General features: G+C 43.0%; 1 protein-coding gene across 1 annotated transcript; it reads right to left on the reverse strand.

Moving 5' to 3' along the window:
- On the reverse strand, positions 1-27,860 carry LOC139388719 (leukocyte receptor cluster member 8 homolog). The gene is made up of 15 exons (XM_071135580.1): positions 27,546-27,860; positions 15,730-15,871; positions 11,017-11,172; positions 10,660-10,743; positions 9,357-9,795; positions 9,062-9,218; positions 8,633-8,803; positions 7,955-8,188; positions 7,584-7,748; positions 6,920-7,211; positions 6,721-6,822; positions 6,540-6,608; positions 6,280-6,409; positions 5,949-6,156; positions 1-5,829 (listed from the first exon to the last, which is right to left on the reverse strand). The coding sequence occupies exons 1-15, from the start codon at positions 27,584-27,586 to the stop codon at positions 5,667-5,669; spliced, it is 2,553 nt and encodes an 850-aa protein (XP_070991681.1). The 5' UTR covers positions 27,587-27,860; the 3' UTR covers positions 1-5,666.
- Between the last annotated feature and the right edge of the window lie 89 nt (positions 27,861-27,949).

Below are 27,949 nucleotides of genomic sequence, written 5' to 3' on the forward strand. Positions count from 1 at the left end.
TTTCTAAATGTATTTTATTAGGTTCAAGAAAAAAATACATATGTACACAGTATTTACAAAACGGGAGTATTTCATTTCAAATACAATCCAGGGAGGGTTGACTGGGGAGGAGGGATATTTTGCAAGTATATCCTTTAGTTTAGCTAGCTGCAACAGAAACCACCTGACCAGCGTAGAAGCAATACTTACTACCGAGTATGGATAGTTACTCAGCAACAATAGTCACTAGCAAACAGATACTCAACATGAAGAGGGTGGAGAAAGGAGATATTCTGATAGAAGGGAAGAGGGAGGGGACACATGCAGGTAAGAAGAGTGAGGCGAGAAAAGGAGCAACAGAACAAATCCACTAAAGACAGTGAAGAATTAAAAATGAACCGATGCATCAGGCTGAAGTAAGAAAAGGGAATTGTTCAAGTGCAGTCTAATAGGACAAATGGAGGCAGGAGTTACACAGTGATGGGCTTCAAGAAGTTCAAGAGGAAAAAACAAACCCACAAGTGTCAGAAGGAACAGTTGAGAGTAAGAGGAGCAGCACATTTTAAAAATGAGAAGCATTGTTAGTTAAATGGAAATGTACAGTTATAAACTGTCATTGAACAAAAAATATGAATGTATCAGAACTAAAGCATCAATGTGAGATGAGAGGTTCTGCAATGTTAAACATCTGACCAGGAGATAGCACGCTACATGAACTTGACTTCACTGTTGAAGAGGTGTCTGAAATCAACAGAGACAAGACAGAGAAGCATCCTGTTTAGGAAAGGTACAGAGCAAGACAGAGCAACATTCTGATATGGGAGCCAACTACTACCGGACTAATCAAAACTGACAGGAATGTGGCCAAATATAAGCAGATAAGATTTTTTAAATATCTAGAATGAATTGTATGCTGTATGTCCAGATCCATTTCAAATCCCAAAAATGCTAGAGATACTTATGAATGTTTCCAAGTTAAAATAACTCCCAATGTATTACGACAAATACCAAATGCAGGTAAATTAATTTACAGGTAGAACACGAGGCATCTGACAAAATACATTGAGGTTACAGAGATGCCAAATATTAACTGACCAAAAAAGGTTGCCTTACCAAATATTGATCTGTACTTGAGATGTTGACAATGACAAATCAATTTCTAGAGAACACCATGGTGATGAAAAACAAGAATGCATGCAAATGTTTCTGGACAAACAGTATACATTAACACATAGGAAGGCCGATACCTCTAAACCATCATAACTATAGACATAGATTTCTGGCAAACCTTACTAACTATAGATTGTTTCTGGTAAACTAGAGTGGAAAAAAATCTGACATTGAATGTTTTCTTGATTCAAGTTAAGAATAGTCAAATAAAATACATTGAAAAGACTTGACTAAAACAATTGAAGTCAGGCTCCCATGGATAAGACACAGCAACATTTCAGGTCATATTGACAAAATGGCTTGAACTTGAGTTGGCAGTATCAAGTCTTGCATTTCTCACACTTTTCCCTCTCTCCAGCTTGCTTCTGGAGGCTGGGAGGAGGTGCTCTCTTTTCACATTCCTTTTGCTCCTGTAATGCAGTACTGCAAGAAGAAAAATAAGAGAAAGGAACTGGTGAAGGGAGTGGGGAAAAGTAAAGTTGGACAGAGGATAGGAAGATGAAGAGAGAAGGGACAAGTTGAGTCATGAGTACAACTTCTGAATAATGACCGAAGTGACCGAAACAAGAGCACATATCACACAAAATAGTGCCAGTCAAATGACACAAAGGGATCTATAAATGGGAAGAAGGGTTGCTGAGAAGACTGATCACTCATCCAGACATTCATATTGAAACTGATCCTGCAGTCATGTCATATATATATATATGACATCTCTCTCTTTCTCACAGGCTCTCAATCCAATCATTAAGAATATTAATAACATAATGACGGTACCATATTTGATATGTTCCCATATCAAAACACTGACTCACACCAGCCAAACAGCCAAGTCACTGTTAATCTGAAACAGGTCTGGGTTTGCTCTTTGACAAACTACTTCCAAAGAAATTGACAAATGGGAGACTTGAGCAACACAAACAGTAACAGTTTGTTTCTTGGCTGATGGGAGTGCAGTGCCTTCAACCAAACCTTTCTCTTGCCATCAGGATGTTGTGTGGGGGTTTTAGTACATTACTTATCTCTAAGGCAGTGATATTCAAACTTTTTCAGTGGGGACACCATTTTTTCCCCCAGAATTTCTGGGTAAAAAAAATGTCTGGCCAGAAGAATTTCCAAACCTACTGACCTTCAATTCATGTTCATCTCATCGAAATGAAAATAAACCAATAAATACATTTACTCAAAAATAGATTTTTCAAATGATCTTTCTCAAAAACGTTTCTATATTGTCCCATACAATGACGAATGAATGTTTTCGCATTTTAGCGACCCCACTGCAGTTCCCTCATGGGTTGAGATGCTGACTTTGAATACCACTGCTCTAAGGGGTTCATGAGTACAGAGAGCCAGAAAGGTTGAGATGACAGAAATGCATTAAATAAAATCTAAAAAGAAAAATGGGTTTACAGAAGATGAGCATTTAAAAAATGAGTAAGAAATAAAGTGGTCAACCAAGTGTGCATATCTGGCAAGAAAAATATTTGGTTTATACAGCAAATATCCCATTTTCAATCCCCGTAAAAGCCCAAAATATACACCTTCTGTCCTGCACACTTATTGAATAAGCAGTCAAAAATATAGGGTAGAAATCACGCAAGTGTTTGCACTACAAAAAGCAGTTACTATCAATTCCCCATTTAAATCCACGGCAATATCAAAAACAGGAAATGTATTCCAAATCATCCAACTTCTTAGATTTGTAATTACAATTTACATATCAACATCAATTGTCTTAAATAATTAATTGTTTATTACCCATATCTAAAATGCTTCAGCTTCTCATTCACCATATATGTGTCAAAATTACACTTGCCCTGGTAAACATAAAACATATCAAAATGACCAACGAATACAGTTACTGAGAAGAAAAAAGGCCAACTGAATCCATAACAATGTACATTAGATACTGACACATCTACTCTATAGATGAGCACACAGGACATTTGTTACAGCACAGACTTCTGTTCATCCTGAAAGTTGAGTCCTATCTTGTGTATAGCCTCGTTAGTTATTTTATTGTGTTACCAAATCCTTTTTGTATTTATATAATTTGTCTTACTTTTTATCTCTGCATTGTTGGGAAAGGGCTCGCAGGGAAGCATTTCAGTCTGAACCGGTTGTATTCAGTGCATGTGACAAATACATTTGATATCTCCGCAATGGAACTGAACTCACTAAAATACCTCAAGCTTTGATGTGAATCAAGTTAATACCCTTCAAGGTCATGCCTGAAAACAAGGGGTATATATGCTGATATTAGATCAACTGATATCACCAACTCATGTTCCATTTCTAGGTTCTATTTATGTATTGACAATTATGTTGATTTACAATTAACTCTCCACACCAGTCTCCTCGCTTCAGATCTTATCAAGAGTATACACAGGGATGTAGCCTAATGTATAACTGCTGGATAGGACCCCAAAATAACTACTCTACAATCCTTCACTCTCACCTGCCTTTACTGAAAACCAAAATGTCTGCAATGGGGTTTTAAAAATATCACATGGTGATTTCTTAGCTTTAAATATAAAAGCAGATTATTTGATTACAGACAAACATTTGATAAGCAGAGTCTTATGCTTCAGCCGCCAACATTAATGTCCTAAATTAATGTTTTGCGGCAGAATGTGAATTTTCAATTGAGGAGACAGTTACACAAATTCAGGTTTAAAAGGTATCTGCACCTGCATAATTTGACAGTTTGGCTTCATCATTGTCTTGCAAATGAGGGGTGTTCTCCAAGGGTTAATACTGGCAGCCTTCATTTTATATCACAATTTCAGACACACTATTATCACGTGGATGGAATTTAAGCAATTACCACAGACTTGATATCATACACCTTAACCCAAACCAATGGTTAGTGTTTGTGAATGAGCCAATAGTGAATACCAGGTGATCTTTTCCGTGCTGTCCTCCACCTCCTTCCAGCACACCAAGAGTCCTTTTTCTTACCAGCCATACATACATACTCAGCCTTACTGAACGGAGTGTGGAGCATACAAACCCAGACGTTGCTGCCATCTGCACAGACAGCGATCTCATCTCCATCTGTTGTGTGGCGGGACTGATCCAGCCACCATATTTGAAGGTGAAGACTTTACCACCATCTTGATGGAGCTGACTTCTTCCTGTGTGATGGGAGTGCTTGACGACTGCTATTCCATGCTGCTGAGGGGGCTGTTGATCAGGTAACTCAGGAAACACCACAGGCTCGCTCAGGGCCTCAACTTGGTTATGTGGTACTCTTAAGGGGTGGGAGACTGCCTCCTTGTCTGCTCTCAGGGGATAGATGGACTATAGGTGGATATCCTGCCTCCTGGACACATACTGAGGGATTGCAGAGGCCATTCTTGGTAAATATTAGGGGACTGTATCCACCATCACACTTTATAAGTCAATGCCTACCAGAAGGGACTAGACACCAGGCTTGGAGCTCTACTATATTAGAGCAGATATAACTGGGATGTAAACTTTGTGGTCAAACTTTGGTGAACTCTGGGTGACGACTGTTGAAGGGTGAAGCAGGGGACTGTGGGTAGCGGACAACTGTGGGGTAAGGATGGCTGTGGCCAACCTGGGCAAGGAGCCAATCAGAACCTTTAGATTTCTCAGTCAATACCTTTCAGGGGTGACAAGTGTGCAGGGCTAGGCAGGAACAGGAAGTGGGGGTAACTTTCCCCACCTGATCGCCAATCGTAGACAGCTTGAGGGAAGGGGGGACAGGACATACAAACCACCATCTCCTCCTCTCCCGGATTGGACGCTGGATCACGAAGGCTTCCTGAAGGCAGCAAAGGGCTAGCACAGTCTCTAGAGCCGAACACCTGAACAGACAAACCTCTTCGCTGGTTGATGGTTTGGTTTTGGAGTGGATGAGCAGCCTGTTGAATGAGGGCTTGAGGGATGACTTTAGCTCATTTCGTTTTCATCTCCCTCTTGGGTTCTCAAGGCTCGTCTTCGCATGAGTTTGAGGCTGTTGACTTGAGGGAAGGAAAAACATAACAGAACACTGTTAGCTTAAAACTTCTGAGAGCGATAGTGGATGGGAGACCTTGAGGCTACGCTGTTCCCTGATCTGTGTGAGTTGGTGCTTGATCTTCGGGTCTTACATTGAACTAATGCCTAACATCATCTGTTCGTCATTAAAATGTTCTAAGTCGAAGGTATAATTAATATCTTGAGCTGATCAGAGATGTGAGGGACTAAGCTATTCTAAATGTTTTTGATGTGCAGCATGTATGCAGATAATCTCCCCCACTCTTGTTATTCAGTCCATATCTGTGAGCACATTGCATCTGTGGGTGGGATCCTCACTGAATTTCAGCCCTAAGTGATTTAGTGGGTCCTAGTGCATATCTCCCTCTTTCTACAGGACTAAATTGTAGTTTCAGTCTAACTACTAGTCTCCCTCCTGAAGTGTAGTGCAGTATAACTGTAGGGTACATTCCTGACCCTGTCTATCTCACTTTAGTGTGCTTTCCCCCCTCCCCGGTAAACCCCCCACCCCCTCAGGAGGCTGCCAGACTGGCTGAGCTGGTCTTGCAGTCTATCTTGCTGGGGTCAGAGGGGAAGAAGGTGACCCCCAGGCCTGTGAGGAAGGCCATGCAAGAGTCTAAACAAAGGAAGCCCAGACTGGACTGCACATACTCCACCGGCAAGTCTGGTCTGAATCTGGGAAAACAGAGAGGGAGAGGCAATTTAAAGTTGGACCATTTCTATCCTACATACAATTACATAAAATGATGAATTGTTAGGAACCATGGAGTTTGTAGGAAAGGCCTCTGGCGTACGTTTTGAATAAGGCCCTGAGAGCGATCATCCTCTCCCTCTCTACAAACTTGTCTATGAGGTAGGATGCCATGCGTGGGGCTCTCCGGTAGAGCTGGAAAAAACGGTGGAAGTTTCCCAGAGCCCAGGCGGCGCGGAGGGAGAGCGCGTGGGACACACACTCATCCGCCCGCAGCGCCGCAGTCAGGTACACCAGCTCAGTCGTGATGTCTGTGTGTGGGGGGCAAACACGCAACGAAGAAAATCAGGACATTAAGCTCAATTCTATGCGAGCCAAAATCCAATGCAGAAATATAATGATTGATGAGGAATATGAGGCAGGTGGTAAGTTACCTCCAGAGTTTTTAGTGAAGATATAGTAGAGTAGTCTGTAAGCAGTGAACTCCCCTATGTTCTCTGATGGGTTGTCCTTATACAGGGCCTTCAGCTGCATCTGGCACTGGTTGAACTCTGCATGGTCGCCCTGGTAACAACGCAAACATTTAGAGAAGAATGCACATCTAGTACGACACCGCACCTTTAAACTCAAATACAGCGCCTGACGGCAAATACGAGGTAGAGAAGGGGGACAGTGTATGGAGAGGACCTCTAACCTTTTCCAGAGCAATGCGTGCATGGCACTCGTATACTTCCACTGTGAACTCTGTACGAACTCCTTGGACCTGGAAGGAGGAGAGACGCCTCCTGTTTTCATATCCTCATACAATAGGACTCAAATACCGTGATAGGACAAAGTGCCTGTTCGACAAAACTAAAAAGGACATGTAAACATACCGTGAGGTCCTGTCGTATGGACTTCATCTGTTCACAGGCGTAGGGGTAGTCCTGACGGGTCTTCCAGTGGGCCTTCACAGCCAACAGAGACTTCCTCAGCACCTGGCCAGAGACAGGGGATTAGGAGACAATCATAACACAATCTGAAGGGAGGCCTCAAATAAGGATCCTCTCATTCCACGTGACAGGCGATACTCACAGATACGGGACGCACGGTGGCAGGGTCGGGGGCACAGGTGAGTCTCAGGTAGATCTTGGTGATCTCTTGGCAGGTGCCCACGATGGGGCAGTCGTCCCAGCTCAGGTCCTCCTTGGGCAGCTCCAGGTTGTTGATGGACAGCACCAGGGGCTCTGAGCGCATCTTGGTGTTGTGGAAGCGTGCCGCTCGGCTTTGTTTCTTGGCCTCCCGGTGGGGGTCGTGGAAGTCCAGGCCGGCGTTCCCACCTTTCCTCTTCTTGCCCAGGACGGTGGAGTTAGCGTCATCCATGTTTCTGAGAAGAGAAGCCGAAATGTGATCAGCACAATGAGAATCAGGGAAAGGTGAATATTAGTTTGTGGGTGGGTCAAGGCCAATGACTTGAAAGAAGATTTCACCCAAAACTAGCTTTTGGTATTTGTTTAATCAGTCCATTGTTGATATAGTCCCAGAATGTTTTGCGTGTCGGCAATCGAGTTTTCAAGATGTACCACTTTCAAAATACAGCCGGTATGACGCATTTTGCAGTTTGGCATAATTTGATGCAAAATGCATAATTCCGGCTATATTTCTGTATTTTGAAAGTTGTATATCTTGAAAACTTGATTGTTGACATGCAAAACACTTAGGCTGGAATTTTTATTTAGGCCAAAACATGCTTATTTACCTCCGTCCTCTGTTGCCTTTTCCGCCCCTTCCTCGTCCCCTCTCTCCACCCCCTCTGCCTCGGTCCCTGTCGCCCCCACGGCCACGCCCTCCTTTCTGGTTGCGCCGGGGAAGCTGGGTTCGGAGGTCACTGGACATGCTGCTGTCCGACTGGGACTCAGAGTCACTGGAAGAGGAGGATATTACAACATAAAACTACACAGCATACTTTCTCTTTTTAGAGTGGCTATCATTATACTATATTAAGGGGAATATTTCACCTATAACAACGCAGGTTGGGACAAATAATACACGTAGCCAATTATGAAGGGAAAAAAACAAATCACTGGACTAACTCAAAACACACACACACACACACACAGTCTCTCTCACCTGCGTCTATGTCTCTGGCCATTGCGGTCCCTGTGTCGGCTGTGGGAGGGAGAGGGGGAGCGAGAGGAGGAGCCTGAGGAGCTGGATGAGGGGCTTCTCTGGGAGAAGACGTTCCTGTAGTGCCCCAGCCTGGCCCCACCACCCCTGCCACGCGTAGCCCCACCACGACCCACAGAACTCTCCAGAGTCCTCTGGGTGGGTACAGCCTCCCAGCGAGACTGCTTGGCCTTCAGTCTGAACGAAGAGAGAGGAGAGAAGGGATTAGGATGACTAGCACCTCTTGATAGAGTTTAGGCATAAATTAGGCATTTAGTCTCCAAAAGGGGATTCGGGCTTTCCAAGTTCGGTGAAACATCGGGCCAAGTTCGGCAGACGGTGAAACATCAGCTAGACGGTGAAACATCAGCTAGACGGTGAAACATCAGGCTAAGTTCCTAGACAGTGAAACATCAGGCTAAGTTCCTAGACAGTGAAACATCAGGCTAAGTTCCTAGACAGTGAAACATCAGGCTACGTTCCTAGACAGTGAAACATCAGGCTACGTTCCTAGACAGTGAAACATCAGGCTACGTTCCTAGACAGTGAAACATCAGGCTAAGTTCCTAGACAGTGAAACATCAGGCTAAGTTCCTAGACAGTGAAACATCAGGCTTTTTCAAGAACAACTGCTCCACTCACTCAGGCAGAGGCTCGCGGTCCCAGTCAATGGTGTAGGCAGACCCATCCTGTAGTCTTTTCTGTAGGACCTCCTTCAGCCCCTTTTCGGTGCGGTCCTTGTCCTCCTCATTCTCACAGGCTGTGAAGCAGCGCTGAACATACTCCTTCATCGCCTGGGGCCAGTCCTGGGGCCTGAGGGAATCATTTTTATAATCAGCACTGCAACAGTAAATCAGGGGGAAAGGAAACTGGTTTGGGAGTACTAGGTCAATTTGAAGTGACTAATTATTAGTTTGAGAAAGCGGGACATGGTACTTCTGAAATCTATTGGATGCAGATTTTAAACTCTGTCATCTTCTGATCATGAGTAGAGATACATAATTCTTCCCCAGTAGGTATTAAGGATAGTAAAGACAGATATATTGATGTAATTAGTAGCTGTCTCCTCACCGTGTCTGGGCACCGCCAGGTGCAGCAGGAGCAGCAGCTGGGGAGGAAGGAGTAGCAGCCAATCCAGTGGGTTGTTCCCCAGGAGGGAAACTCTGATTGGTCATGACGTAGGGTCGCTTGGGAATGTTGAACTTCATCGCACCTGCTCCAGGTGCCTCTGTGGAAGACAATAAAGAAGGCATTGAAACAAAGACAACACCAAGTGATGGGAAACAAATACAAAGATAAGCTGACAGAAAAAAACATGCTTGAGACACCTGAACACACACACAACTCAATACCCTCACACACTTACGTTTCATGCGGTGCCAGAGCTGCTGTTGCTGTGGCAGTTGTTGTTGATGGTTTTTGTTTTTGTTGGCCTCTCCTCTCCCAGCTCCTGGTCCATACTGACCCTGTCCTTGTTGCTGGTGTTGGTTGTTATTCTGCTGCTGCTGGTATGAGTTTGGAGTCTGGTAGCTCTGCCCATAGCTGGGCCTGCCCTGGTTGTGGTTGTAACCTCTCATCTGATTGGGATCGTTGTTGGGGTAGGGCATGGGGTTGTAGGAGTTCTGCCCTGGAGGAAGGGGGTACTGGGAGTTGGGAGGAGGAGGGATGGCTGGGGGAAGGGGGGGTGGGGGCTGCTCAGAGCTGGTGGGGCTCTGGGGGGGTGGTTGAGGGGCAGCAGGAGGAGGGGGTTGGGGCTGAGAGGGGTAGCTGGAGGACTGGTCATCCATCACGGGCAGGGATGGAGGCTGGGAAGGTAGGGACAAATAATAGATGGGGGAAAATAAACTTGTGAAAGAAAGGTAATAAACTGCAGATTCCAAAACTTCAAACTGAGAATATCTCAATATGAAAGGAGAACTGCAGAGCAAAACATTCTAACTGCAACAGACTTCAGCTCCAGACAGATTCTTAGTGGGAGGATTACATTACGCTGAGCCGCGAGGCACCGGGTAAAGGCCCGTTACGTCATCGGTCGAAAGCGGGGAGGGAGGAGCGTCCTTCTCAAAACAAACAGTAATCTGTGCCCCTTCGCAAAACGAACAGTAATCTGTGCCCCTTCGCAAAACAAACAGTAATCTGTGCCCCTTCGCAAAACAAACAGTAATCTGTGCCCCTTCGCAAAACGAACAGTAATCTGTGCCCCTTCGCAAAACAAACAGTAATCTGTGCCCCTTCGCAAAACAAACAGTAATCTGTGCCCCTTCGCAAAACAAACAGTAATCTGTGCCCCTTCGCAAAACGAACAGTAATCTGTGCCCCTTCGCAAAACGAACAGTAATCTGTGCCACTCAGTAATTTTGTCAACAAGGCAGCATGACACATTGACCAATCAACAGTGTAGGGTTGTACCTGACAGTGTGAGATAATTAGGGACGCCTGGCAGGGTAGAAATAGAACATTATTCAAATGCCAGTCATCAATAACATCTTAATTCATACGTTTGATTCCTGGCGCATTTCTGTCCGGAAACAGAAAGTCATTTTTACACAAATGCCTGGCATTGGGGAATCATTTAATTAATGATTCATAAACTGCAACAGAGGAATAGTGAAGTAAACTGAACATTTGATTGATTTAAGTAGCAACAGTAGCAGTTTTCTGATGGTTACCTGTCCAGTTGGAGTGGTGGGAGAAGGATAAGGTCCTGGAGGTACACCATACTGGCCCTGAGGAGGATAGCCACGACCACCATACTGGAGAATCAGAGGAAAACGTACTTCAAATATGGTACTGGCTTGGCTTGTTCTGTCGGTGTATCATGTGTTAACAGTTCATCGTTTTTTAGTCACAAAGTGCAGGTTTTGTAATGTGTAGGCTAAATCTAACAATTCCAATTCCTTATCTAAATGCTATAGTGATGCTATAGTGCATAAAGCCGGCATCAGTGTCGGGGAAATCATTACCAAGGACTATTATCATAACGGTTCATCTGAAATGTGGAGGGTGTGGAGGATATGTACACATACGGGGCCCGGCGCCATGGGGTAGTAGTAATTGTAGGGGTAGGTGTACCCAGGATACGGTTGCTGCTGGTTCTGTTGGTACCACTGCTGGTAGTACTGCTGCTGTTGCTGCTGCTGTATGGCTGTTGACTCAGTTACTACAGGCTGAAACTGACCAGCCTGGAAACACAAACAGACAACTACTAAGTGATGAGAGATTAAATCAGAATGAAAGCCTACTCGTCCATTTGAATCATATTCGGGTAAAAAGCCAGGAAGACCTGGGCCTGTTTCCACAAAGCCTCAGAGTAGGAGTGCTGATCTAGGATCAGTTTAGCCTTTTAGAATCCTAATCAATAAGACTACATACAGAGGGTGAGACCTGATCCTAGATCAGCACACTTACTTTGAGACACTTTGTGGATACCAGATCAGACGGTTGTGTGTGAAAGAAAAAAATGGTCCATGCTGTTCAGCTCGCCAAGTTAAGATAACTGTCGAGGTAATATACACTGCTCAAAAAAATAAAGGGAACACTAAAATAACACATCCTAGATCTGAATGAATTAAATATTCTTATTAAATACTTTTTTCTTCACATAGTTGAATGTGCTGACAACAAAAATCACAAAAATTATCAATGGAAATCAAATGTATCAACCCATGGAGGTCTGGATTTGGAGGCTGATCCAACTTTGATGTAATGTCCTTAAAACAAGTCCAAATTAGGCTCAGTAGTGTGTGTGGCCTCCACGTGCCTGTATGACCTCCCTACAACGCCTGGGCATGCTCCTGATGAGGTGGCGGATGGTCTCCTGAGGGATTTCCTCCCAGACCTGGACTAAAGCATCCGCCAACTCCTGGACAGTCTGTGGTGCAACTGTGGTGGATGGAGTGAGACATGATGTCCCAGATGTGCTCAATTGGATTCAGGTCTGGGGAACGGGCGGGCCAGTCCATAGCATCAATGCCTTCATCTTGCAGGAACTGCTGACACACTCCAGCCACATGAGGTCTAGCATTGTCTTGCATTAGGAGGAACCCAGGGTCAACCGCACCAGCATATGGTCTCACAAGGGGTCTGAGGATATCATCTCGGTACCTAATGGCAGTCAGGCTACCTCTGGCGAGCACATGGAGGGCTGTGCGGCCCCCCAAAGAAATGCCACCCCATACCATGACTGACCCACCGCCAAACCGGTCATGCTGGAGGATGTTGCAGGCAGCAGAACGTTCTCCCTGGCGTCTCCAAACTCTGTCACGTCTGTCACGTGCTCAGTGTGAACCTGCTTTCATCTGTGAAGAGCACAGGACGCCAGTGGCAAATTTGCCAATCTTGGTGTTCTCTGGCAAATGCCAAACGTCCTGCACGGTGTTGGGCAGTAAGCACAACCCCCACCTGTGGACGTCGGGCCCTCATACCACCCTCGTGGAGTCTGTTTCTGACCATTTGAGCAGACACATGCACATTTGTGGCCTGCTGGAGGTCATTCTGCAGGGCTCTGGCAGTGCTTCTCCTGCTCCTCCTTGCACAAAGGCGGAGGTAGCGGTCCTGCTGCTGGGTTGTTGCCCTCCTACGGCCTCCTCCACGTCTCCTGATGTACTGGCCTGTCTCCTAGTAGCGCCTCCATGCTCTGGACACTACGCTGACAGACACAGCAAACCTTCTTGCCACAGCTCGCATTGATGTGCCATCCTGGATGAGCTGGACTACCTGAGTCACTTGTGTGGGTTGTAGACTCTGTCTCATGCTACCACTAGAGTGAAAGCACCGCCAGCATTCAAAAGTGACCAAAACATCAGCCAGGAAGCATAGGAACTGAGAAGTGGTCTGTGGTCACCACCTGCAGAACCACTCCTTTATTGGGGGTGTCTTGCCAATTGCCTATAACTTCCACCTGTTGTCTATTCCATTTGCACAACAGCATGTGAAATTTATTGTCAATCAGTGTTGCTTCCTAAGTGGACAGTTTGATTTCACAGAAGTGTGATTGACTTGGAGTTACATTGTGTTGTTTAAGTGTTCCCTTTATTTTTTTGAGCAGTGTATTATACCCAATAACAAGCGCCTGTGAGATTAAAGCCAGGTCTACACTACACTATTTTGGCTCCGATTTAGCTGTCCCAAACAAGTTTTTGAGATTGGAGATAAAATCTCCATGTCATTGCCTACATAGGGCCCGTGGCCGTCGCAGTCGTTTAATGTGAGTGGGTCAGAGACTCAAACTGGAAAATATCGGGACGTCTGGGATTGCTCAAAGACGAGATCAGTAATCACTGATCTCAGTAGCCATCAGTAGCCTACTGATCTCGTCTTTGAGAAACCCCAGACGTCCCGATATTTTCCAACATGTTTGATTTTATCGGAACCAAATCTGCAATGTTCTTGTAGTGTGAGATATGCAACGACAAGTTGAGAACGATGATCAGCAATAGCCAATGAGAGCCCGCCAGAGAAGCCAGTCAGATGACTCTCGAGCAGGAGCGATGACTACTACTAGTATGTGTTTGTACTTGCCTTTAACCAAAGCGTCAAATTGTTAAAGCTCTGAAGCTCACAAGCAATGTTATTTAATTAAAAACGTAAGCTAGATATTTCAAATTTGTATGGGAAGCGTGAATGACAAAACGTTTTTCAGGCTGCTTTGAGCCTCAGTTCATAGCTATGTTAAATGTAATCACTTCATTGTTATTTTGGCAAGACAGCATGGTAAGGAGAAACCTCACGACCAGGTCAACAATCTTGTAGTGTGTGACCCTGTCTGTGCCACATCGTTTAGTGTGCGCAACACTACGTTGGCAAGACAAAAAAAAACACAGGAAAGACAGTCATTTAATGTTAGATGTTAGGCAACGTTAGGATTTTGAAAGTCGTGCAGTGTCTACCCGGCATTTTTTTTTTAAAGGCACTGTTACTATGCCAATAATTGCAACAATTAGACCAGCATTTCATTTAAAAATGGCGTCACGGGAGAAACTCTCAAGAAAAAAAAAGTGCTTGGTTCATAGAACCGGGGTTACGTCAGCAACATTCAGTAGCTGCTAGATGGGGTTGTAATAAACCGAGCGGCTTCGGTTTTTTGACTATAAATATGGCTCTCTTTTGGAATGGTTTAACAGCTTACAGATACAGTGCAGGTAGGCTGTGCAGGTAGGATAGTCCACATTATTATGGATATTTGTATTTGTCAAACAGCAGTCAAGCATCGATCATGTCACCAGAATAAGAACCTCGACATTTACTGTAAAGGAGCATCAAGCTCATAGCGTGCACTTTCATAATTTACTTAATCTGTAGCCTAATAAACTGCATGGTTTCCCGAGTTGAAGTGGGCGGACCACACACCATATCATTGCGTGACTCCAAGTTGTCAACCTATGATTGGCCAACAAGCTTATTTGACACATCAAATAGTGTTAGACCCTCAAAGACCCAAACGAAACGACTGAACAGCAAAGCAGCACAGCAAGTGAAAGAAATAGGTTTTGATTATGTTTTACTGGTAACGGGGACATAGGTAGGTAAATGCCAAGAAAATATATATGTGTGTGTGTGTAACCTTTATTTAACTAGGCAAGTCAGTTAAGAACAAATTCTTATTTACAATGACAGCCTACCCCGGACGACACTGGGCCAATTGTGCGCCTCCCTATGGGACTCCCAATTACGGCCGGATGTGATACAGCCTGGATTCGAACCAGGGACTGTAGTGACGCCTCTTGCACTGAGATGCAATGCCTTAGACCGCTGCGTCCATGTGTGTGTGTTAAATAGTTAACTGTACTAGAATGCTTAAAAGGCAGCAAAAATGTTAAACATCGGTTATCAGTATCGTTTTTTTTTGGCAAGGAAAATATCAGATATCAGTATCGGTGCATCACTAATTAAAAGCTCATTTGACTCGTCAAATAGTATTATTTGACGCGCATCTTTATTGACACGCAAAGACCCAAACGATGTTCCAATAGTACGTCGTGAAGATAATAGCAGTGACGCCATTACTGTGTAACTTCGGTAGGGCAACATGTGTACCGGTGCCCGACCAGTCGGCGAAAGTCAACATCACCCACGACAGAGAACAGTTGATTGTCAAGGGCAATGAATTACATTATCTTGGCGTAAATGGATTTCGCCTTTGAGTTCTCTCTCTGAAATGTTCTTACTCTTTCAAATGACTGATGGACTTGTTGACTGCTCGATCCACACCAGCAGACATTGTGGGCTAGGTTAGGAATGCTGTGTTGCACGTGTAGCGCAAAATTTTAAGGTGGCGTCATTACGTCATGTACCTACGTTATATAGGTATGCGCATCAGCTTTGACATCGGTTTTGCACATCGTAGTTAAACTAGACATTGGGCCGATACCGATGTTGCCATTTTTAGCTAATAACATCCGATTCCGATATGTTCACCAATATATTGTGCATCCCTAGTCAAAAGTACTGTCGGACTGATTTGTAATAAACTGTCATAGCCCCAATTAAAAAGTGAACATTTGTCGTTAATGACATTTACGTTTCTTACATGGTTGGGTGGCAATTTTATATATATCAAAATGTGTCGCGGGCCAAAACAGTTCAGAAACCCCTGAATTCGACGAATAGAACTGCCATCTGCCAGATACAAAACCCCTTCCTAAGCAGAACTTAACTTCATTATCGTAGGTAACGTGCCTTACAGTAAGTGAACAAACGCATCCAAGAAGCAAAACACAGACACATATGCAAACACACACCTGTGCTGTGGTCCGGTTGGCCTGAGCGGTCTTGGTGGCGCTCTGGGTCTTGCTAATGGAGGCCAGTGCCTGTCTGGCCTTCTCCCACTCTGGGTTTTCCGAGACTGTCTGGCCCTCTGGACCTGCTGCTGCGTCATACGACCTACAACAGACAGGAGACATGTGACTGTCAGTCATTCAGTACGGAAACCAAACAAATGTCTGATACATTTAATAACATGACCAAGTTTTAGGTTTGTTCACTTGGAAGATACTACCACCAAAACAGCAATATTTACAGTACACCAATTCTTTAATCAAGAGATAAGAATGATTATTTTTGGAAATGTGTAACTACACTGAACAAAAATATAAAAACTCAACAATTTCAAAGCTTTTACTGAGTTACAGTTCATAAAGGAAACATTTTTTATTTAACCAGGAAAAACCCATTGAGACCCAGAGTCTCTTTTTCAAGACCTGGCCAGGAAGGCAGCAGCAATCAATACATTACAGAATTAAAACATAAAACAATACAACATGATCCAGCCTTCAAATGCATTTACACTCCTCTGTAACAGTCTCCCATCAAAATGTAAAATTCATTCAGTGGCACTAACTTATCTAGATGAAGTATGGATTGTAGACTATTTCATGCCTCTGGTGCACAAGACGAGAAGGCAGTCTTGCCAAATAGTGTAAATGTCCTGGGGACTTTAAGTAGCAACCACCTAGCAGACCGGGTATGGAAACCACTGGTTAAGAGAATGTCAAGTGTGCAAAGCCGTCATCAAGGCAAAGGGTGGCAACTTCGAAGAAACTCTAATATAAAATAAATGTTGATTTGTTTAACACGTTTTTGGTTACTACATGATTTCATGTGTGTTATTTCACAGTTGATGTCTTCACTATTATTCATCACTGTAGAAAATAGTAAAAATAAAGAAAAACCCTTGAATGTGTAGGTGTGTCCAAACTTTTGACTGGAACTGTATGACTACCTGCATATAGATGCAACTTTTCTGGTTGCATCCCATTTCCCAGATGATTAATAAAAATTGAGAACATCACGAGCTAAAACAGAACCCAGCAGCTAAAATGAAATAAATGTATTAGGTCCTAATCTATGGATTTCACATGACTGGGAATACAGATATGCATCTATTGGGTCACAGACACCTTAAAAAAAAGGCATGGATCAGAAAACCAGTAAGTATCTGAAGTGCACAGTATTTGCCTCATGCAGCGCAACACATCTCCTTTGCAGAGTTGATCAGGCTGTTGACTGTGGCCTGTTGTCCCACTTCTCTTCAATGGCTGTGCGAAGTTGCTGTATATTGGCTGGGACCGGAACACGCGGTAATACACGTCGACCCAGAGCATCCCAAATATGCTCAAAGGGTGACATGTCTGGTGATTATACAGGCAATGGAAGAACATTTTCAGCTTCCAGGAATTGTGTATAGATCCTTGCGACATGGGGCCGTGCATTATCATGCTGAAACATGAGGTGATGGTGGCTGATGAATGGCACGACAATGGGCCTCAGGATGTCGTCATGGTATCTCTGTGCATCGAAACAGTCATCAATAAAAAGCAATTGTGTTCGTTGTCCATAGCTTATGCCTGCCCATACCACAACTCCACCGCTACCATGGGGCACTCTTTTCACATCTGATCATTTATCACTCCAGTGTTAATCTGCTAAATTGTAATTATTCGCCTACCTCATCATGCCTTTTGCACACAATGTATATAGACTCTCTTTTTTTTCTACTGTGTTATTGACTTGTTAATTGTTTACTCCATGTGTAACTCTGTGTTTTCTGTTCACACTGCTATGCTTTATCTTGGCCAGGTCGCAGTTGTAAATGAGACCTTGTTCTCAACTAGCCTACCTGGTTAAATAAAGGTTAAATAAAAAATTAATTAATTAATCGGAATGGCCGATTAATTAGGGCCGATTTCAAGTTTTCATAACAATCGGAAATCTGTATTTTTGGACACCTGGAACTCTGGTGTTTGGCCGATTTTTTTTATACACCTTTATTTATACACCTTTACACTGTGTCACCAAGATGGCATAGCAGTCAGACGTCTTTTGTCCTCGTCTTGTCCCGTATATATATATATATATATATATATATATATATATATATATATATATATATATATATATATATATATATATATATATTTACAACTTTCGTCGCATACCTTAAGTATTTTTTTGATTTTCCATAAACTGAACTTCAAAACTCTCCTGCAACCCACCTCACCAATTTATTTTTAAAAAATAAAGTATTATTTACCTAAAATCTGTAATCCTCCATAGAAGCTAACCAGAAGCTAGCCTGAAGCTAATCAGAAGCTAGCCAGAAGCTAGTTAGCTTCTTTACTGGCTAATCGTTAGTATTCAGCTAACCACGGTTTGTGGTCATCAGCTGTCCTTTAACTCAAATCTATCGCCAGTTTTGTACGGCGCGGCTCAGACCGGAACATACCGGACCTATTTTTCTCTCCATGTCCCCGGATTTCAACCGCAAGCTCTGGACATTTATACCTGGATCTCGCAGCTAGCTAGCTGCTATCGGTGTGACTATCAGCTTACGTCAATCCCGGAGCAAACATCAAATATTTCAGAGCTAGCCAGCTGAAGAGTTCCATCAGCCACTCCTGGGCTACAATCACCTATCCGGACCCATTTTATTGCCAACGCGGAGCCCCACCGGGCCTCACAACTGGTCTACCGACGTTATCTGCCTGAAAGAGTTATCCAGCTGGCATCTCCGTCGCGACGTTGACCCCAACCAACCTCACTACTCACTGGACCCTTTTGATCACTCGACTAAGCATGCGTTTCCTTAATGTCAATATGCCTTGTCCATTGCTGTTCTGGTTAGTGTTTATTGGCTTATTTCACTGTAGAGCCTCTAGTCCTGCTCACTATACCTTATCCAACCTAATAGTTCTACCACCCACACATGCGATGACATCTCCTGGTTACAATGATGTTTCTAGAGACAATATCTCTCTCATTATCACTCAATACCTAGGTTTACCGCCACTGTATTCACATCCTACCGCACCTTTGTCTGTACATTATACCTTGAAGCTATTTCATCGCCCCCAGAAACCTCCTTTTACTCTCTGTTCCAGACGTTCTAGACTCCTCCTATTTTCCTCTGGTGATGTAGAGGCCCTGCAGTGCCTAGCTCCACCCCTATTCCCCAGACGCTCTCTTTTGATGACTTCTGTAACTGTAATAGCCTTGGTTTCATGCATGTTAACATTAGAAGCCTCCTCCCTAAGTTTGTTTTATTCACTGCATTAGCACACTCTGCCAACCCGGATGTTTTAGCTGTGTCTGAATCCTGGCTTAGGAAGACCACCAAAAATTCAGAAATTTTCATTCCTAACTACAACATTTTCAGACAAGATAGAACTGCCAAAGGGGGCGGTGTTGCAATCTACTGCAAAGATAGCCTGCAGAGTTCTGTTCTACTATCCAGGTCTGTACCCAAACAATTTTAACTTCTACTTTTAAAAATCTACCTCTCTAAAAACAAGTCTCTCACCATTGCCGCCTGCTATAGACCACCCTCTGCCCCCAGCTGTGCTCTGGACACCATATGTGAACTGATTGCCCCCCATCTATCTTCAGAGCTCGTGCTGCTAGGCGACCTAAACTGGAACATGATTAACACCCCAGCCATCCAACAATCTAAGCTTGATGCCCTCAATCTCACACAAATGATCAATGAACCTACCAGGTACCTCCCCAAAGCCGTAAACACGGACACCCTCATAGATATCCCCATTGAGACCGTGTCTGTGCCTCAACCTAGGTTGGGCAAAACTAAACATGGCGGTGTTCGCCTTAGCAATCTCACTAGGATAAAGACCTCCTCCATTCCTGTCATTATTGAAAGAGATCATGATACCTCACATCTCAAAATAGGGCTACTTAATGTTAGATCCCTTACTTCAAAGGCAATTATAGTCAATGAACTAATCACTGATCATAATCTTGATGTGATTGGCCAGAATGAAACATGGTTTAAGCCTGATGAATTTACTGTGTTAAATGAGGCCTCACCTCCTGGCTACACTAGTGACAATATCCCCCGTGCATCCCGCAAAGGCGGAGGTGTTGCTAACATTTACGATAGCCAGTTTCAATTTACCAACAAAAAAAAAAAAGACGTTTTCGTCTTTTGAGCTTCTAGTCATGAAATCTACGCAGCCTGCTCAATCACTTTTTATAGCTACTGTTTACAGGCCTCCTGGGCCATATACAGCGTTCCTCATTGAGTTCCCTGAATTCCTATCGGACCTTGTAGTCATAGCAGATAATATTCTAATCTTTGGTGACTTTAATATTCACATGGAAAAGTCCACAGACCCACTCCAAAAGTATTTCGGAGCCATCATCGACTCAGTGGGTTTTGTCCAACATGTCTCTGGACCCACTCACTGTCAGTCATACTCTGGACCTAGTTTTGTCCCATGGAATAAATGCTGTGGATCTTAATGTTTTTCCTCATAATCCTGGACTATCGGACCACCATTTTATTACGTTTGAAATTGCAACAAATAATCTGCTCAGACCCCAACCAAGGAACATCAAAAGTCGTGCTATAAATTCACAGACAACACAAAGATTCCTTGATGTCCTTCCAGACTCCCTCTGTCTACCCAAGGACGCCAGAGGACAAAAATCAGTTAACCACCTAACTGAGGAACTCAATTTAACCTTGCACAATACCCTAGATGCAGTTGCACCATTAAAACCTAAAAACATTTCTCATAAGAAACTAGCTCCCTGGTATGCAGAAAATACCCGAGCTCTGAAGCAAGCTTCCAGAAAATTGGAACGGAAATGGCGCCACACCAAACTGGATGTCTACCGACTAGCTTGGAAAGACAGTACCGTGCAGTATCGAAGAGCCCTTACTGCTGCTAGATCATCCTATTTTTCCAACTTAATTGAGGAAAATAATAACAATCCGAAATTCCTTTTTGATACTGTCGCAAAGCTAACTAAAAAGCAGCATTCCCCAAGAGAGGATGGCTTTCACTTCAGCAGTAATAAATTCATGAACTTCTTTGAGGAAAAGATAATGATTATTAGAATGCAAATTACGGACTCCTCTTTAAATCTGCGTATTCCTTCAAAGCTCAATTGTCCTGAGTCTGCACAACTCTGCCAGGACCTAGGATCAAGGGAGACACTCAAGTGTTTTAGTACTATATCTCTTGACACAATGATGAAAATAATCATGGCCGCCTCCCGGGTGGCGCAGTGGTTAAGGGCGCTGCAGCGCCAGCTGTGCCATCAGAGTCCTGGGTTCGCGCCCAGGCTCTGTCGTAACCGGCCGCGACCGGGAGGTCCGTGGGGCGACGCACAATTGGCCTAGCGTCGCCCGGGTTAGGGAGGGCTTGGTCGGTAGGGGTGTCCTTGTCTCATCGCGCACCAGCGACTCCTGTGGCGGGCTGGGCGCAGTGTACGCTAGCCAAGGTGGCCAGGTGCACGGTGTTTCCTCCGGCGCATTGGTGCGGCTGGCTTCCGGGTTGGATGTGCGCTGTGTTAAAGAAGCAGCGGTTTGGTTGGTTGTGTATCGGAGGACGCATGACTTTCAACCTTCGTCTCTCCCGAGCCCGTACGGGAGTTGTAGCGATGAGACAAGATAGTAGCTACTACAACAATTGGATACTACGAAATTGGGGAGAAAAAGGGGTAAAAAAATTTTAAAAAAAAAATAAAAAATACAAAATAAAAAAAAATCATGGCCTCTAAACCTTCAAGCTGCATACTGGATCCTATTCCAACTAAACTACTGAAAGAGCTGCTTCCTGTGCTTGGCCCTCCTATGTTGAACATAATAAACGGCTCTCTATCCACCGGATGTGTACCAAACTCACTAAAAGTGGCAGTAATAAAGCCTCTTGAAAAAGCCAAACCTTGACCCAGAAAATATAAAAAACTATCGGCCTATATGGAATCTTCCATTCTTCTCAAAAATTTTAGAAAAGGCTGTTGCGCAACAACTCACTGCCTTCCTGAAGACAAACAATGTATACGAAATGCTCCAGTCTGGTTTTAGACCCCATCATAGCACTAAGACTGCACTTGTGAAGGTGGTAAATTACCTTTTAATGGCATCAGACCGAGGCTCTGCATCTGTCCTCCTAGACCTTAGTGCTGCTTTTGATACCATCGATCACCACATTCTTTTGGAGAGATTGGAAACCCAAATTGGTCTACACAGACAAGTTCTGGCCTGGTTTAGATCTTATCTGTCAGAAAGATATCAGTTTGTCTCTGTGAATGGTTTGTCCTCTGACAAATCAACTGTAAATTTCAGTGTTCCTCAAGGTTCCGTTTTAGGACCACTATTGTTTTCACTATATATTTTACCTCTTGGGGATGTAATTCAAAAACATAATGTTAACTTTCACTGCTATGCGGATGACATGGTGAAGCCCCAAAATTGCCCTTGCTAGAAGCATGTGTTTCAGACATAAGGAAGTGGATGGCTGCAAACTTTCTACTTTTAAACTCGGACAAAACAGAGATGCTTGTTCTAGGTCCCAAGAAACAAAGAGATCTTCCGTTGAATCTGACAACCAATCTTAATGGTTGTACAGTCGTCCTTCAGTTTTATTTGAGACCTCTGCGTTACTCTGGACCCTGATCTCTCTTTTGAAGAACATATCAAAACCATTTCAAGGACAGCTTTATTCCATCTACGTAACCGTGCAAAAATCAGAAACTTTCTGTCCAAAAATGATGCAGAAAAATGAATCCACGCTTTTGTCACTTCTAGGTTAAGACTACTGCAATGCTCTACTTTCCGGCTACCCGGATAAAACACTAAATAAACTTCAGTTAGTGCTAAATACGGCTGCTAGAATACTGACTAGAACCAAAACATTTGATCATATTACTCCAGTGTTAGCCTCCTTACACTGGCTTCCTGTCAAGGCAAGGGCTGATTTCAAGGTTTTACTGCTAACCTACAAAGCATTACATGGGCTTACCTATCTATCTCATCTCTCTGATTTGGTCCTGCCGTACATACCTACACGTACGCTACGGTCACAAGACGCAGGCCTCCTAATTGTCCCTAGAATTTCTAAGCAAATAGCTGGAGGCAGGGCTTTCTCCTATAGAGCTCCCTTTTGATGGAATGGTCTGCCTACCCATGTGAGAGACGCAAACTCGGTCTCAACCTTTAAGTCTTTACTGAAGACTCATCTTCTAGGGAGTTTTATAGGGAGTTTTTCCTAGCCACCGTGCTTCTACACCTGCATTGCTTGCTGTTTGGAGTTTTAGGCTGGGTTTCAGGCTGGGTTTCTGTACAGCACTTTGAGATATCAGCTGATGTACGAAGGGCTATATAAATACATTTGATTTGATCCTAACCAACTTGCCCTCTAAATACACCTCTGCTGTCTTCAACCAAGATCTCAGCAATCACTGCCTGCATCCGTAATGGGTCAGCGGTCAAACGACCTCTACTCATCACTGGCAAACGCTCCCTGAAACACTTCAGCGAGCAAGCATTTCTAATCGATCTGGCCGGGGTATCCTGGAAGGATATTGATCTCATCTTGTCAGTAGAGGATGCCTGGTTATTTTTTTTTAAATGCCTTCCTAACCATCTTAAATAAGCATGCCCCATTCAATAAATTTAGAACCATGAACAGATATAGCCCTTGGTTCTCCCCAGACCTCACTGCCCTTAACCAACACAAAAACATCCTATGTCGTTCTGCATTAGCATCGAACAGCCCCCGTGATATGCAGCTTTTCAGGGAAGCTAGAAACCAATTATACACAGGCAGTTAGAAAAGCCAAGGTTAGCTTTTTCAAGCAGAAGCTATACTGTTACACTGGCAATACTAAAGTGCCTATAAGAACATCCAATGGTCAAAGGTATGTGGAATACAAATGGTATAGAGATAAATAGTCCTATAAATACTATATTAACCTCACTGCGTACCGGACCTGTTAGCGGGATTAAAATCGACAACATACGGTGTTCGCTACATAAAGTCATATTAAACATTCATGAAAATACAAGTGTCTCGCATGGTTCGAAAGCCTAGAATCTTGCTAATCCAACTGCGTTGTCAGATTTTTAAAATGATTTATTGCGAAAGAATACGCTGCGATTATCTGAGCACAGACCCCCATATCAAACTACTTATTAAGCCAGCACTTGCGTAACAAAATTGCAGATTGCAGATCACAGATTGCATTGAAATAAATCATTTACCTTTGAAGATCTTGCTCTGGTTGCAATCCCAAGGCTCATTGTTACACAATGAATGGTCTTTTTTCGGTTAAATCCATTTTTTATAGACTAACACAAAACATTTTGTGAACGCTTATCTCGTTGAATTTCGTGTCATTCAATTTGACGTAACATCCAATGTAAAATAGACAGACTTTCCCCGAATTTATCCAGTCATGTTTGGTTTCCTTGCAATCAACTGTTTGTAACACAACCAAACCTGATGGGTCATTTTGCGGGACGTATTGACCTGGACAAACCCATTGGAAGACAACAAGTGACGAGCCCATTGTGCCCCAATTATATGACCACTGTCTCGTTGATTGACTGTCTTTTAACCCAATGACCACTGATCGTCTTGAAATCTAGCTGGGTAGATAGCCAATGAGCAGAGGTAAACGGCAATATCCCATGATTCTTTGTTGTAAGACAAACCTTTCCATTGAACGCTGGCGTAAGGACCGTTCTTTCGCCATTGCCAATTCAACCGTGAAGGAGCAAAGCTTATTACGCACAGCAGTATTTCGGTGACTTGCATCTTCAGCTGTTTATTTATCCAACATCATGGCGAATAAGTCAAGGAAAGCTAATTCTAAGACTAGATATACGAATGTAGAAACAATGTTGGAGGAAATTCATTGTGAAAGTGAGACAGATCTGCTTTTTGAAGACTCCATTTTGGAGACTCTGAAACTGAGGCATATTTTTTGAACGGAGAGGACATTGTTTTGGACTGGTAAGTTGCTCTCATGCTAATGCCGTTGTTTGATATTAATCTAAAATATTATTTGTGATTGTTTTTACATTTTTTTTGCAATATATAAAGATGTAATGAAATGGGTAAAGTACGTTAGCTAGTCATTGTGAGTGAGTGTCTGTTTGTATGAGAACGACCATAGCCTATGTCTGTGTGTGTGTATGTATATATATATATTATTTATATATATAAAATGGTATTGTGTAGAATGCAAACCCATACATATCAACACAGCCAGCATGCTTCCTCCAATCAGTCTACATTAGAGGGAGCATCAAAGAGCTTGCTGGCTACAGCTCCACTGCACCAAGCCCTGTCCCTTCTGCTCCTGCCACAAGTGTTCATCTGCCCAAATATATTTGTGCAGGCATGGATGTGCCTAAGGACCAAAAGGGCACAGCATGGAGGCGTTGCTGTGTTGTTTGCAAGATGAAGTCTCCCATCACATGCACCACATGCTCAGTGATCCTCTGCTTTACATCAGAAAGAGACTGCTATGGCATCTGGCATCAGCAGCAGAATATTGTCTAGAGTTTTGGTAAAGTTGGTGGGGTTATATGGCAAAGTGGGTGGGGGCTAGGGTCAGTATGTTATATCTGAAGTACTTTTCCTGTCGTGTGAATTTAAGTCTGCTCTCTCTTTCTCTCCTTTCTCTCTGAGGACCTGAGCCCTTGGACCATGCTTCAGGACTACCTGCCATGATGACTCCTTGCTGTCCCCAGTCCACCCGGCCTGGCTGCTGTTCCAGTTTCAACTGTTCTGCCTGCGGCTATGGAACCCTAAACTGTTCATTTTTATCAATAATTATTTTTCCCCATTTATTTTTCTCAATTTTTTTGGGGGGGGGGGGTGTGTTAGAATACCATTTTGGTATTTTGTATATAGTTATGTTTCAAAATGTATACCTTCACCAATTTGGCCACTTGGGTACATTTGGGCTACTTGTGTGGGACACCTGGGTGACTTCATGATAAATGTCATGTAGCACACTCATTTTGGAAGTAATCATTCTGAAACTTTGCACAAGTACTGTTGCCCTCTTATATTTTTCACTGAAATTGTCCCCATCATCCTATCTGAATGATTGTTTTATCTTGTTCATTTTAAAAGATGATACAAAAAACAAAACAAAAACGTATGTTTTTTTTCATATTTTTATCTAAACCAGATCTATTGTGTTATATTCTCCTACATTCAATTCACATTCACACAAACTTCATATTCTTGGTTCTGTGCCTGAGCTACAGGCTGTTAGATTTGGGTATGTCTTCAGGCAGAAATTGCACAAAGTAGGGGGGAGCTCTAAAAGGTAAACTACAACCTAAAACCTCTTACCTTGGAATATTGAAGTCTCATGTTAAAAGGAACCACCAGCTTTTATATGTTCTCATGTTCTGAGCAAGGAACTTAAACATTAGTTTTTTTTACATGGCACATATTGCACTTTTACTTTCTTCTCCAACACTTTGTTTTTGCATTATTTAAACCAAACTGAAAATGTGTCATTATTTATTTGAGGCTAAATAGATTTTTTATGTATTATATTAAGTTAAAATACGTGTTAATCCAGTATTGTTGTAATTGTCATTATTACAAATATAATTGTTTTTATTTATTTAAAAAAAATGTTTTATTAAATCGGCCGATTAATCGGTATTGGCTTTTTTTGGGGCCTCTAATGATCGGTATCAGCGTTGAAAAATCCTAATCGGTCAACCTCTAGTGGTTACACGTGGTGTGCGTTTGTGAGGCCGTTGGACTTAATGTCAAATTCTCTAAAACGACATTGGAGGTGGCTTTTGGTAAAGAAATAAACATTAAATTCCATGGAAACAGCTCTGGTGGACATTCCCTTAAAACGTGACATCTGTGGCATTGTGTTGTGACAAAACTGCACATTTTATAGTGGCCTTTTATTGTCCCCAGGTGCACCTGTGCAATGATCATGCTGTTTAATCAGCTTCTCGATATGCCACACCTGTCAGGTGGATGGATTATCTTGGCAAAGGCAAAATGATGACAAACAGATGTAACTTTTGCACAAGATTTTAGATAAATAAGCTTTATGCGCACATGGAACATTTCTGGAATCTTTTATTTTAGCTCATGAAACCAACACTTTACATGTTGCGTTCATATTTTTGCTCAGTGTATATGAATACATTTTAGTAAGGTAACCTGTTGAATGAGCATCTCAGTTGCTTGAGCATGGCCCTGTCACACACACACAATTCAAAGCCTGCTATTTCTGTGGCCCCTAAATAAAATGGGACATTCTCATTGATGGTAAATAAATGTGTCTCTGTTAACAGAAGGTATGTTGAGCGAAGCTCAAAATAAGAGTGCTTTGACTCCACATGAAGAATAGCAAGAACCCCTGCTAGTACAGAATAAAACAGTCATCGCCTTGCCCTGCCTATATTTAAGAGACAGTAACTTTTCTGACAACTAGCTAGACCATTTCCAAATCTTATATAAGTGATTCAATGACAAGTTAGACAATACTGCCCAAGCCTTGAGAGAGTAGCTCAACTGCAGAAGCCTAGCCGATATGAAGTTGCAGGAAAGTAGGAGTTAGCTAACGTTAACTTACTGGCTAATTAGCGTTAGCTAGGTAACGTTAGTTACGTTAACTAACGGAACGAGAAGAACTCTGCGAATCGCAGGCTTTCTTCGGACGTTATTAAATGTCAATGTCTAGCTATAATACAGGTCAAAATAAAGTGAGAACATATTCGAAAGCTCGATATGATTCACTTGATAATTTTAGATCTTACCAGTTAGCAGCTGGAGCTGTCTGGGTTGTATTCGCCGCCATTTTGCCACCGAGATAACTAGCTAGCTACAGTACCAATCTAATAGAACGTCGTCGGCCAGAAGACCCTAACGTAAACAAGAACAATTAAATCACAATATACAAGGAAAGTTGGTCTTTTACACTACCATCCACTACAGTCTTTAAATTTAAGACAGTCTTTAAATTTAAGAAAAAAAACACACTATAAGGCAATATCTAAACGTCGAATAATGCCATTTTCACAAGAACAACCATAGCGGCAATGGATCTTCAACTGAAAAACAAAATGGCAGTTGCATTAGATATGGAACGTATGCCTCGCCTTCCGTTTCCTTTGCCTCGCCTCCTCTCATTGGAGGAAAGTACTTACCTACTTTGTTCCTA

This window comes from Oncorhynchus clarkii, chromosome 3 (genome assembly GCF_045791955.1).
Source record: "Oncorhynchus clarkii lewisi isolate Uvic-CL-2024 chromosome 3, UVic_Ocla_1.0, whole genome shotgun sequence".
Taxonomy (NCBI): Eukaryota; Metazoa; Chordata; class Actinopteri; order Salmoniformes; family Salmonidae; genus Oncorhynchus; species Oncorhynchus clarkii.